We start from the raw sequence: 14,310 nt of genomic DNA, 5'->3' as shown, positions 1-14,310 counted from the left end.
ATCAAGGATGTTAAACTGTTAGACTCTAGTCTCTGTTCAGAGTATATTGTTGTCTTGTTGCTTTAAGAGGATGTGATGTAAATACTACTGTAAGTACCTTTCTGCTTTTTGTTTATCCTTGATGTACATATATTTTAGGAAATATGAGAAGTATTATTCCAAAAAGAAAAAAGAAAAAAAATTGTCCACATTTTTGACAGGGATAACTTTTTTTGGTCTTTTGTTTCTTTGAATTTATATCATAAGCTTCTTGAACAGTTATTTCTTTTTTGGGCAAGAATGTTCATATGGCATTTTTCTTGATATTAAGACTAAATTCAAATTGGAAAAGCTTAAGATCACTGTGGCTGCAAATTTCTGGGCAGTTAGCATTTTGCATGATTTCTTCTAGTCATCTTCTCAGACTGTTGAATATATTATTTGAACAATTAGAAAAGGTGGGTAGATAATAATGGATTCTGTAATCACCCGTTAGATATGGAATTATATTGCAGGGATAAGAACAAATATTGAAATATAATATATATATATTATAAAAAAAGAATAAAGAATTAACGAAGTCAGCGATAAAATTGTGGGATTGGACACAAGTTGCATCCAAAACCAACTAGTTTGGAAGCTCCTTCACAAAATTATCATTAGGAAGCATTACTAAAAGCCCACCCTCATCAAGGTCATTTACAAGGTTTTCATTCATGTCATCCATTATAATTTCAACTGTTTCAGACAAGTTATAATTATCTGTCCTGTCTGTTCTCAGTGCTAAATACAATGTAAAACCAATATACGCTATCAAAGAAGCAATGCCAAGCATTCCGAGGGATACTGTGATTGGTATCGGCAGTGCAGTATTTATGATCCAGTGATATAATCCACTTGTTAAATATAACATGTTTACCAATATAACGAAAATTCCTATGATCCATGTCAATGCTGCAACCTGTATGCAATGAAGCATGTCAGAATAAATTAGTGCCTCATCAGAAAACAGATAATTGACAACAATGAAAATCTCTAATAAAGCAAAGAAAGACAATAGAAAAAACCTGCATATTCTTCATCTTTGAAATCAAATTATTATTAAGGAAATTTTGCACATAAAATACTTAACATTCTACGGTAATTTGTGTTGATATTTTATGATGTCCCCGTTGTAATTTTCATCACACGAATGGAGCTTGCTACTGATCCCTTGGATCTGTTTGGATGGATTGGGGGCAAGGTTACTTGGAAGTGGGAGTGGGGAGCGACATTTACAAAAGCTCCCGGTTTGAGAGCAAATTTTTATATATTTTGATGCATATATGTCAACAAAAGCATGTAGAATGATGAATTAGATATAAAAAGCATAAAAACATGGATATTCTTCATCTTCGAAATCAAATTATTATTAAGAAAATTTTGCACATAAAATACTTAACATTCTACGGTAATTTGTGTTGATATTTTATGATGTCCCCGTTGTAATTTTCATCACACGAATGGAGCTTGCCACTGATCCCTTGGATCTGTTTGGATGGATTGGGGGCAAGGTTACTTGGAAGTGGGAGTGGGGAGCGACATTTACAAAAGCTCCTGGTTTGAGAGCGAATTTTTATATATTTTGATGCATATATGTCAACAAAAGCATGTAGAATGATGAATTAGATATAAAAAGCATAAAAACATGGATAACACAATATAACATCAATCATCTAGAAGTTATAATCTTCATCAACCATATCCACAAGTTACAAGTTCTCAATATATAGCATGTAAGGATGCACATAACCAAAATAGCATTGAGTGTAATCTATCTCTGAACTCAAAATACATCAACAAATAGGCTCTAGATGGCCTCTAGCATCCAAAAAAAGCATGCTACAACAAATAGCTACATATCATCAAAACCATTCCCTCTCTTGGGATCTTTGTCATTAATATCACCCTCTAAGCAATTAACATAAATGATAAGATAGAAAAGAAGTAGCATGTCAAGTCAAGATTTTGTTTGAGTGATGGGTACATTTTTATAGGGTCATGATAGTGGAGTTCGACAACCAATGTCACTAACATGAAGGTACATAGAGGGTTTGGTGCTCTTGATTACATACGAGTCTCATACCCTAGTACATGACAAAATCCAATGGAAATATTGCAATCCCCCCAATCCTGAAATCTTGAAAAACTGATAAGTCTATTGGACTTTGAGTGAGATCTAAAATTTTACTTTCTCCATATGAAATCCAATGAGGTTGGAACTACTCTCAAACATCCCGAGTCATTTCATGGTAATGTTAAAAATTTAAGTAAAAGTGACATTCTCCTTCATCTTTAATTTATGAAAATGAAAGGTAAAGGAGAATGTTACTTTTACTTCAAGAATTTAACATTACCATGAATTGCATATCAAATTGCATATCAATACTAGGGCCATAAGCTTGAATATTAAGTTTCCCTACTAAAAAAATCTTGTTTCTTTGAAAAAAAATTGCATTTGGAATATCTTGGTGACAAAAAAATTGTGAAAAAAGCAAGGAGCGAATTTCAGGAGTGTGCTCCGAGAGCAATTCGAAGGGGGGGGGGGGGGGGGGGGGGGGCACTCCCCTGCAACCCTGATTGAAGGTACACACTCTCTTTCTTTGCCTGGAGATGCTACTTCTTGGTTGAGTGGGTTGGTCTTCTCATACTCTTCTTTGAAGAATATTCATGGTTGATGGCCTTCTCATACTCTTCTTTGGAGAATGTTCATGGTTGATGGTCGTCTCATGGTTGTGTATGCTACTTTCATTCTTTTGGATCACTCTCTTGACATGCGGATGCTTGCTACTTCATGTGTTATATTCTTCTTGGAGCATCCAAGTGAAATTTCATGATGGTGATGTTATATTATTGATGTCACTGGGAGGGAGTGTTCGACATGGTCCTCTTATGTTGAATGTGTTATGAGGAGATACTTGATGTTTGATAGAGGTAGCACCTTTCTTATGTCTCCTTTTCCTATGGTGTTGATGTGGTGTGGTGATACAACTTTCCTCGCTGGGACTATCCTAGGTGATATAACATTGTAATATTAGAAGTCCTCATCTATGGGCGATGTGTTGGGTGATGTTATTGAATGTCCCCACTAATTATTTTTGCTAAGTTCCAAATTTTTGCAATTTTGGTGATGGAGAAAATTTTTGGCATAAAAACTTAGGAAAAAGTGGGTGAGAAGGCACCACTTAATTTTTGAAGAGAAAAGAGGCTACAAACATTAGGAAAATGGAAAATTAATTGGATGGTGGAATGTGGGAGCCACCTCAAGGAGGGAATTTGAACCCCTTGAGGAAATTCGATGGGGAGGAAAGAGACAAGAAGGGAGGTCGAATGGGAGGGCCCACAAGGAGAGAAGGGGACAACAAGGATAAATAGAAGAGAGGAGCATCATTTTGGGGCTTTTGACAATTTGACAACTGAACCATTGTTTGCTTGAGCTGCTTAGCCAAGTCAACTTGTGTTGCTTAGCACAAGGGAATTCCAAGTGGAAATTCTAACTCTTTCTTCGATGAACCACGAGTGTCACCCAAGGAGAGTCACCCAAGGAGAGTCCTTTGATACATATTGGAATTGTTCCAGAGTTGATTGCAGGAGCATCATAGCCAGTCCAGTGTGTGGCCAAGGCACAATAGAGAAATTCACATTGCTTGGGGGGACAACTTCAATGTATGTTGGTTCCGAGAATTCCAGGAGTGATTTGCCTTGATTTTTGCTGGAGGTTTGTAGGGTTGATTTTGGGAGAATACTTTAGGCCGAATTTGTGTCTTCCAGGCACTGCGCAGGGGTTCACTGGTAGAGTTTGCGCAGGGATTGTGGGACAAGGAGAGTGGAGTGATAAGGGCTGGTGAAGAAAAGGGAAATTTGTGGAGGAATTTTACAAGGAGTTTGGAGGTGGATTTGGGGAGTATTCTACATCTTTCTGCAGTGCGTTTAGGAGGGTTTGACTGGGCAACTCACACTATTTGGGGTCTTCGGGATTCTTGGATTCAGGCCAACCCCTTTTTGGGCTTGTTGGGCATGCCGAGAAAAGGCACCAACTAATTTCTTAGAATTTTTTGAGTACTCTATAGGGTTGAAACATCTATTCCTTTCTAGCCAATAGCAATAGAAAACCCAACAGTAGGGCGCAATTCATATGGGGAGATTTATTAGCGCCTTGAGCCATTGTTGACACCTGGGTTTTGCCTCAAGCTTGTAGTAGCAAGCCAATTCCTCTACTCTTATTGTTGTAATCAATTTTACCAATAGTAATACAATGGCTCATAATTTTGCTCATATTTTCAGTGTTTAATGTTTCTGGTGGTGCATTTCTAAATTTTGTAGTTGTAGCTAGTTCATTGCTTTTGTTATTTACTGTATTTTCCTATAGGGAATATTATAGTGGTATCAGAGCATGTCCTTGGACAACTATGCGAGAAAATAGCGGGTGATGCCACCCATATATTTGGGCATAGTGTTCTAGAGAGGTAGAGGCAAGGGAAGAGGAAGAAGACGTTGTAGAGGACTTGACCCCTTTTTAGACATTGAGCTTGATAATGCTAGAGAATGCATTGAGGGTGATGAACAACCAACACAAGGGGGCCAAAATCAGGTTATGGATGAGCTGTTGAGGGTGAACCAGTAGATGTTGAGGTAGGACCAGCTTATGATGGATATGATGCAACAAATGGTGGGCCTACAAGTACAAAATCAACAGGGGCACGATCTCAATGGATATGGGGGTTCTAGGGCTGGAGGAGGAAGCCACACACGAGTGTGCTTATCAGCAACCCCACACTCCTCTGCATGGTCAAGTTAGTCGTCCCACTAAGCCACAATTCGTGGATGAGCCAGAGAGAGAGAGAGAACCAGATCCCATTGTAGATTTGGTGAATTCAGTTGAGATAGGGATTGATGAGTATGAGGGACTAGACCCCGGGATTCAAAGAGTTATGCCCTTTGGGGAATTCATCCACCTTGAGAAAAGGTGTAAGATTGGAGCTAGGACATCTTATAGAGGGAGGCAATTGAGCCAGGAGGTGCAGAAGGTAGTAGGGAAGGTCACACTCCCCAACTATGATGGGTCAGCCAAGAGTTCGGCTAGAGCTTGGGTTCAAAAGTTGGAAACTTATTTCTATGTGAACCCCATGTGGGAGGCTGATGCTATTCGTTTTTCCACCCTACATCTGGAGGGAGATGCACAGGAGTGGTGGCACCATGGCCTGATGACACTTGGACATATCCACATCACCTTTTACTCAGAGTTCACTAGGAGATTGATTGAGAGGTTTGACAAGAATGACCTCAAGCTCCATTTCAAGGAGTTGGCACATTTGAGGCAGACATGCAGTTCTGAGGTGTACATATCAAAGTTCCAGAGATTGGCCATGATGGTCATACACATCTCAGAGGCACGATTGATTATGTTGTTTGTTGAGGGGCTAGTTGATCCACTACGTGGATGGGTGAGGGCTTACAAGCCCGTGTCGTTGGTGGATGCCATCTTTACGACCAGAGTCATGATTCATGTACTGCCCAAGACCAGGGCTCCAATACCCACCAGACCCACTGTTCCCCAGGGGAATAAAGATACCCGATAGTCACAGAGGGAGCTTGGGCGTGGCCAGCTTGATGATGAGACTAGGAGGGACCTTCGAAGGAGGAAGCTATGTTTCATGTGCTAAGAGCCGTGGGCACCTAGGCACAAGTGCACCAAGGGCAAGGCCCATTACATTGAGGTGTACTTAGGCAGTGAGCCGAAGAACGAGATTGAGTAGGACATAGGTGTAGGAGATGGAGGACCACAATCCATGGGAGGAGGACCACCACCACCACCACCACCTCAGGGAGGAGGCCCACTTCTGCCCACTGGAGGGGTTATTGCTTCACTTTGGGGAGTACCGAAGTATTTGACACTATGGATCAGGGGCACAGTGCAGGGACAACATGTGTCAGTGTTGGTGGACAATGGGGCTACCCATAATTTCATTGATGGCCAGATGATGGAGCGAAGAGGCATACACACAGAGGCTTTCCAGGGGTTCTCAATGCTGGTACCAAGGGACAAGACCATGCAGTATACGAGATATGTTCCCAGTCTGACCCTGATCATGGGGAACTACTTAGTGACCGATCATTTCTTCGTAGTTGATGTGCCAGACACCAATGTGGTGATGGGTGTCTAGTGGCTATATTCTCTGGGTAGTGTCACTACTGACTAGAGGAAGTTGGAGATGGAGTTTGTGGCGCTAGATGAGAAGTTGTTTGATCCGTAAACTGTCGTGGATATTCTCACAACATATCTGATAATATTATACTAAAACTCTGAGATTCTACACTATTGCAGTTTTATTTAATTTCTAGATCTATAAAATTAACTGTATTAGTGCATGCATGTAAAGTAAACCAAGCAGAAAAGTAGAGAACGACAAAATTAGCTCATACACATAATACACAAGATATGCTCTCTGGGAAACCCTTTCGGGAGAAAACCCAAAGTTTCGATCTTCCCTACAATTACTGGGGCCGAAGTTTTCTATAATTACAGGACCGAAGTTTCTTTCTGTAGTTGCAGGATCCGAAGTTGTTTTATGGAAGATCGAAACTCTTATTCTTGAAGATCAGTTCTAGAAAGAGACTACGTCAACCGAGAAGTTGACTTAATGGATGGAGAGAGGTTTAGGTCAAGAGTCTTGGTTGTCTCACTGTGCTTTGAATCTATTGAAAGAAGAGTTCTTGACTAGGTTTTTTGTTCTTGACTGGGTTTTTCCCCTACCTAGGGGTTTTGCCCTAACTGTGTGCCGGTGCCCACATCTTGTGTTCCCTTTTTGTTTGTAATCTTCATGGATTGGCATTGGTCTTAATGATAAGAACATAACAAATTGAAAATAGATATAATAAGTAAGACATCATAAAATAACGTCATAATAGAAGAGAAATCAAGTTAAATACATAATGCCCTAGATTTCTCAAAAACTTGGAGGAAAAAGTAACTTCATTAATAAGATATTAGAAAAGGGAAGTTCTAGAAGCTTGGAGAAGATCCAGTGAAGTATTATAAAAGCGATCGATGGCCTTTCCTCGTTCATTCTATTTTGGTGTTCAGATTTTGGCTCAAGGAAGTCAAAGTTCGAAGGTTTCAAGCGAGACTCTCACACTAGTTTCGGTGGACATCATTGCCTTCCTAGCTAGCATTCATCCAATTTCAGTAGACATTATTGCCACCCTAGTTGGCACTGCGGGAAATCATTCAGATTTCCCATTTGATCGTCAATTACAGGTTATTGGGACAATTCTTCTAGAGGTCGAAGTGTTTATCAATTGCCAGATGTTATTTCCCTAGAGGGCCAAGTTGCTTCAGCAATTTCCATTTACTTCAGAAGGTTGAGTTTATATTGTTTTGCCGGAGCATCATTGTGATCAAATCTATCTTGGCAGTGAGGTCAAATTGTTGGTATCTTTTCAGGAGATCAGGGTCCTTTGGAAACTGAAATTATTTCTTTGGCAGGTTGAACCAGCTTCTGTGGAGGCCAAGCTTCTTAGCGTTTATGGAGGCCAAGATCTATCACTGTAACAGGCTGAATTTCTTTTTATTAGTGGAGGCCAAATTCTATACACTTGGCAGATCGAACTTGTCTATTCTGGAGGCTGACAATAAACCACTTCAGGAGGCCGAAATTATTCTATAGCTGGAGTTCGATTTCTGTCAATAACAAGAGAATGAGTTTACCCTTATCAGGCTGAGATCAGTCTTCTTGTAGAGACCGAGTGCACTTCAAATTCGGGCTGAGAGCCTTCTTGCATTTGAGGATGAGATCAGCAATTAATTGGTAGGATGAGAGCATGCTTGTTGAGGGGGGCGAGAGTTTCTCCTTGCTGGAGCCAAGTGCATTTCCATCATATAAGCAGAGTATACCAGACTTGGAGGACAAGATTATATTGCTAACAAATCTGAAGAGGTGAGTTGTCTAGTCTGTTAGTGGAGGCAGAATATCATCATTTGGAGGGGTTGAGCATTCACATTGCAAAGCTAAGTTCAGAGGTTCATTATATCTCTCATTAGAGGCTGTGTTCTGCATTTAAAGGATAGGATATAGACTGCTTGCAGGATTATTGCCATATTTATCATGGAGTGCCGAGATCTTATCATCTACAGTGATCTGACTTGTGATCAAACTGAAGATCATCTTCCTTATTTGTGCCAAGTTCTTATATTGTCCCAGCTGTTGTGCTAAAGTATATTCAGGTTCATGAGTATCATTGCTTGTAATTCTTCCCAGCAAGTAATAGAATCATTATTTGCCTCTCTTACTTATTGCCGTTGCAAGTATTTTAACTTATCATTCAAAGTGTTTGACGGATGTTCTGTGTTCTAACTGTTTGTTAAAAGCCCTCAAAGGAAAATTTTAAATTTCTGTTGGATTATAATAGCATATTTAGCTTTGGTACATTACAAAACATGTGGCAAATATAATTAAATTAAATTAAAAATAAAAACCTAAAACTCTAATGTCATTTGCTTGGGATATGGTGTGCGAAGGCTATCTGGCACAGGATCCATTTACACGGCAGATACTATGCGGATCTGTACTCATATCTGGATCTGAAACACGGATCCGTGGATCCAACATTTAGACCCTGTGGATCCAGTAACATAGCATGTAAACAAACAAAAGTCCAAATAATCACCCTGCTACAAAGTATCATCTCTAAGACTGTTGATTGAGAAAACAAAAAGAAAAGGAAGATAAGCAATCAACTCCATAGCACAACATGATGGCATGGATGAAAAGTAAGCCATCACTTGTCCACAGAAAAATTCAACAGGAAACAGAGAGACACTACAAGGTGCACACAGAAAACTAACTGAATAGGCAACTGACTATAGTAGGCACAAGTGAAATTATTGCTTCCTATCATCTTAAACACCATATACTGGTAGCAGAACAAAAATGAATTTCGAAATCTGTTATTTGGAAAGACAGTGCTGTGAAAGATAGAGAAAGAAAGCACAAGGAAGAAATGGAAAGGATAAAGGGATCTGACAATGTCGATTGAGCTATTTCAGAACTTTGCTCACCTTCTTCGAATTAGCATGAGGACCCATCTTCACATTGTTGCTTGTAAATTTCAAAAGTGGCAGAAGAGCAAATGGAAGCTCAAAAGAAAGAATCATCTGAAATACTCAAAGTTATTGGTCAGGAGTCAGCCCAACACCACACCAGAATAAAATAGGTTCTGTTTAATAAGGGCAAAATTTGATCAAGATCTTTAGATAAAACAAGAAAAAGAAAGGTAGAATGAGATTGGACACGCCTACCGACGATATGAGAATGAGCTTTCCTGCACCCCTGGAACCTCCAATAAGAGCAGCGATCAAGCTAGGAATTATTGCCACACACCTTGTAAGCATATTCCTAACCCATGGTGTAAAACGTAATTGTAAAAAGCCCTGTAATAAATAAGAAATAATTAGTTATAGTTTCACAAGGTTAACAAGATATTACTTTAACAGCAACAGTCTCTAAAATAAGATCATTTGGCAAAAAGGTAAAAACACTCTGCTAAAATCCATACAATCTATATGAAGAAACCCACACTAGAGTTACCTGAACAGTAAGAAATGAAGCTTGTATAAGTATTAAGCATCCATACCACAAAGAGCTAGATTTCACAAGTTTGATCAATGTCACAAACCTAATACTGAAATCTAATCTCCACTGCCTACCCTAAATAAAAGGTTACATAGATGAATATATATGATTTTAGTGGATGTATCTTATTGTTGCCCTCATAGCTTTATTGGTTATACAGGAACAACCTTAGCCATTTCAAATGATTCTGATGATTGAATTATTGAAAGGGTCATAACTCATGGGAGTAGGTCAGCTAGGTATCAGAATGATAGTTTCTTCCTTCAACTATCACTAAGTTCCCCCCAGCACAAGGGTTTTCTTACTACTTATCATAAGACTAGCCCTCCCGGCATACACCATGCTCATTCATAGCCAGATCCTTTGAAGCATTACTTGTTCATCTTATATGGAGATTTTGATATTGATCCTTAGCATAGATCAATCTAATCACAAACAGTATTCATATTTCTGTTGTTTGTATAATTTTGTTGGTAGGTTGAATGAAACATAAGTTGCAAGCTATGTCACAGGGTTTGCCGAATTTGAACCTTGAGGTTCGAAATTCGGCGAACCCAAAAAAAGATTCAAATTTGTTCAGGTTCGGCGAACCTGATAGTCGAACCTCAAATTCGAACCTCAACGAATTCGAACCTGATAGTCGAACCTCAACAAATTCGAACCTGAAGGCAAACCTAAAGACGAACCTGAAGCCCAATTTTATAATTTATAATTTTTTTTTTGCGGTCCGAGGTTAGATTTCGGGCGGTTTTTGTCAGTTGTTTTAAGGTTTATTAGAAAAACCATGGGCAGCACATGGTTTTCTCTTGTTCCACTTCCCACCAATTAGTTTCCCACGGTGGACACTGGTTTGGCTTTATTTACCATGGTTGTCGATAGATTTTCACAAGCCAATTTCAGTCTGAGTGTACTCGCTCTATTGTGCTCAGTGCTGCCGCTGCATGTTGTATTCTCTGCAATTTCTTGAATTCAATTTCTAGACGCTGCTTGTCCCCGCCGCCCAGAGCGTGAAGTTAATAGTGGTTGTGATTTGTGGCTCGTGGGTGCTCACTACTACTCATATAGTTTTATTGATTGATTTTGATTTTTTATTATTTTATGTCATATATATATATAGTCAAACTTAATGCCGAACCTCATACGAACCTCATCGGAAAATTCGAATTTGAATCGAACTTAATTGTTTCCGAACTTGAATTCAAACCCAAACCATGTGACATAGGTTGCAAGGGTATGTGGATATGGGTATGGGTGCTACATTTTTGAAACAGGGGACAGGGATATGATAGGCATATACGTATAAAATTTTATATTAATGAAAGAAAATACTAAAAACTAAAATAAGAGCAAAAAACATAACTGAAATTGTGTAAAGCAGCGATGCTTAATATTTGTTTTCAACTTTTCAAAATGGATTCATGATCATCATCATTCAAATCATACATTTTTCAACTTTACAATCAAGCATGTACTGTACATCAATTGACAATTTGACATTCATGATGCAGGATTCAGTATTATTCAACGTTGGCAATCATATGACATACAATGACTAGAATAGCATTAAACCTTATCATTCTCATTAATAGATCTTAAATCTTAAGCCAAGTTCATTCCAAAATTTCCTATAGGCATTTCCGAAATTGAAACCTCTTCACTATCTTTGTCCATGAATTCACTGCAAGAAAATTGGCGCCAAAATCTTATTTTTCTGCTTCCTTTCTGGACTGTTTCTCCATAGATAAAATAAAACATAGAGGCCCAACGTAACCTCAACCAAAAGCCCCTGCTCTTTACGGACTTTCACTGATGGGAGGAGTCCCAGTAGGAGGGAGATCACTTAAAATAGATGTGATAGGTATAAGGCACCAAGTGATCAAACTAGAGCTCATTCAAGAGAGAGACTCAATAATGGTTCAAGGCTTCAAAGAAGCAAAATGCTCTCAAAGAAAAAACCTATAAAAGAAGGCACGAGACCTAGGGTTTTGAGATTTTTCAATGGTAATAGGTATTCACAAAGTCAAGGCCCGAGAGAAAAGGCTACTTATGATTTACTTCAACAAGTACCAAGCTCATACAACCTTCAAGGAAGTCCTTAAGTTGAGGGAAAAAGAACTAGGGTTTCCCTTTTGGAGCAACACCTAGGGCAAGAGATTTTATGGATGAAATTTTAGTGGATGCCCACCAAACTTGAAGAATAGGTAGCATACGCTCTAAGCTTGATGTTTAGGCTCCCAAATCACCAAAAAACATCCTAAAATTTCGCTACAAGCCCTAGATTTTTGCCCCAGCCTTAAAAGGACCAATTTTAGTGGAGAAAATTATGGATTGATCACCAATGACTTGACCAGTGCCTTGTCCTTTAGGCATATGGAGTCAAGGATGAAAATTATCCTTTCTAAGGAGGCTAAAATTGATGCCCTAAGTATCAACTTTTAACATTTACCCACTTCAAAAAGAAATGAAGTTTGATGGAGAGATTAAAGATTTCCTCCACGAGGAACATTCAATACATGTTGTATAATGAATTGTATATGCAATACTCAACTAGATAGCCTTTTAAAATTAATTTTCAACAATTAGAGCACAAGATAGCATAAACTAGAAGCGATAATTCCATACATTTAAAAATAGCAAATATTCAACAATAAGCACTTACAAGACAACATGTAGTATATCCATCCATCATCCAAAGAAGTAGCTCGAAAGACAATAAAAGATAACTTCCAAATATCGAAATGCATCTAGTATATCTCCAATAGCCAAGAAGGAACAAGTGTGAAAATCCTCTAAGAGGTTGAATTCCAAGTGTGATGATGATGAGAGACTCAAATGAGCTCTCATCTATTTATACATGTCCAATCAAGTCTAATATTAGCATAAAGCCCCTCTTAGTTGTCAAATGGGTGGCAATAAAACTAAGTGTGGTTATAAGCCAATGCAAAATCATAAAGATAAACTCATAAGAGGGTCGAAATGTTGACGCCATCACTGTGTGGGCCTCTTGGAGGCGTGCATTGAGCTCTCTTTGTGCCAAAGTGAGTCAAGAGGGCTCCAAGTGGACCCCAATTTTGTGTTTGGGGTAGAAAATGGGTCTCACGGGTCTTCTAGTGATAGAATAGCTTGTATTTTCTCCAACATTGAGGGCTCAGAGGATGGTGCTAGCCCTCCCATATCTCCATACTGAGACAAACCTCATCTGGGCCTCTGATCAACTGCCATAACTTGTATATACTGCTAAACTAGTTGGGGGCACACTGGTCCAAGTGCGTCATCTCATGAATAATGTGGGGTGTGTGAAATTTTAATTACTGTCACAGTTAACTGGTTATTATTCACCTATCACTTGATTATTTGTCTTCTGCAATTAATTGCGGCAAACACTGAATAAAACACTACTGCAACTTCATTGGAAAATAAATAACCACAGTAACAAAGAACATTATAGCCCATGCACACAAATAATGAACACCAAACTTTTGGACAAATGTCCTTGGAAAAATCCTGAAGGGAAACCAGTTCTGCATATAAGTATTTTTATTAATTTTGCAACAAAATTGTGATGGAGAAATTACAAATGTTTGTCGTAAATTAGAAAGCCTCCGGAAAATTATTTCTAGCATTTCTGCAAGTCGATCTAGTCGCCTGGAAGCAATTCAGCCTCCCTCTTGCTCCTAATATACTCACACGTGTGGCCCTAGCTCTAGCAAAGTCACACTGCTGAGGAAATAACTCAACCTCCCTCTAGATTTCAACCTCAGCTGGCAATATTGTCTTTCTTGTGCAAATCGATCTCTCTTGCAATCCATCTCTTTGCTCTGACAATTTGTCCTCCTAGAGAAATTCACACTGCTAACTAGGGTAATTCACACCCCTCTCTAGAGAAATTCGCACCACTAGAAAACAGGCCTCTCTCTACAGAAAAATAGATCTCCAAACATCTTTGGAAATCACTGTGATAAATTCCTCCAACAATCCAGTCTCCAAGCATTGTTGATCTCACTCTATTGATGCCCCTACGATGCCTTTGCGCCCTTGCTATCAATGCAACATTGTGTTTCAATGTGTTCACCGAATGCCGCCATTGATTTCCTCTTATAATCTCTCATTGACGAATCAACGACAATGATCAAATCTCAACCAATGGCTAAGATCATCTTGACCCCTTCTCATGACTTTTCTAGAAGTCACTAGAGGAAAATCGATTTACCTCCATTATTTCTGATTAATTAAGCCATTTCCCTCATTAGACTTGGGAAAATTAATGAACTAGCTAATTAATTCTAATCAAAGCCTTTTCTTTAGAATTTTTTTCTGGGTATTGGAGAAAATGTGTTCCTTAGCATCATAGACATCATTTGAGACTAGAACACCTGTTTGAGCTACATAAACTTGTCTCTAAAGAAGATGAAGGTGTTTTGCATAACACCCAACTTGTCTCTAAAGAAGATGAATCTTGCCTTCCCCAAAGCCTTCGCCATTATATATGCTACCTACTCATCTATGGGTATACATTGTAGCTAAACAATCTTGCGCTGCACACAATCCCTGATGAAGTGGTATCCAATGTCTATATGCTTGGACCCGTCGTGAAACACTAGATTCTCTAACAACCTGAGGCAACTCTAATTGTCACAATATATCATCGTCGTCTCAACCC

The 14,310-nt window shown here is 38.9% G+C and overlaps 1 protein-coding gene across 5 annotated transcripts in view; it reads right to left on the bottom strand.

Moving 5' to 3' along the window:
• Positions 1–509: 509 nt before the first annotated feature.
• LOC149207369 (metal transporter Nramp6-like) overlaps positions 510–14,310 on the bottom strand; it is a 210,612-nt gene continuing 196,811 nt past the window's right edge. For 2 of the 5 annotated variants that reach the window (XM_089395701.1, XM_089395702.1), the window contains 3 exons: positions 9,317–9,448; positions 9,077–9,172; positions 510–940 (listed from right to left, as the gene is read on the bottom strand). In XM_089395701.1, the coding sequence (XP_089251827.1) occupies positions 608–940; positions 9,077–9,172; positions 9,317–9,448 (561 nt within the window). In that variant the 3' untranslated portion in view covers positions 510–607. Of the gene's footprint in view, positions 941–9,076; positions 9,173–9,312; positions 9,449–14,310 lie in introns of those variants that run through there. The other 3 variants (XR_016252618.1, XM_089395703.1, XR_016252619.1) reach the window with 3 other exon arrangements.

Source organism: Pinus tabuliformis, chromosome 1_2, assembly GCF_031772625.1.
Source record: "Pinus tabuliformis cultivar Carrire ecotype Pingquan chromosome 1_2, CPIR1, whole genome shotgun sequence".
NCBI classification, from domain to species: Eukaryota; Viridiplantae; Streptophyta; class Pinopsida; order Pinales; family Pinaceae; genus Pinus; species Pinus tabuliformis.
This window is presented reverse-complemented; position numbering and strand designations above follow the sequence as displayed.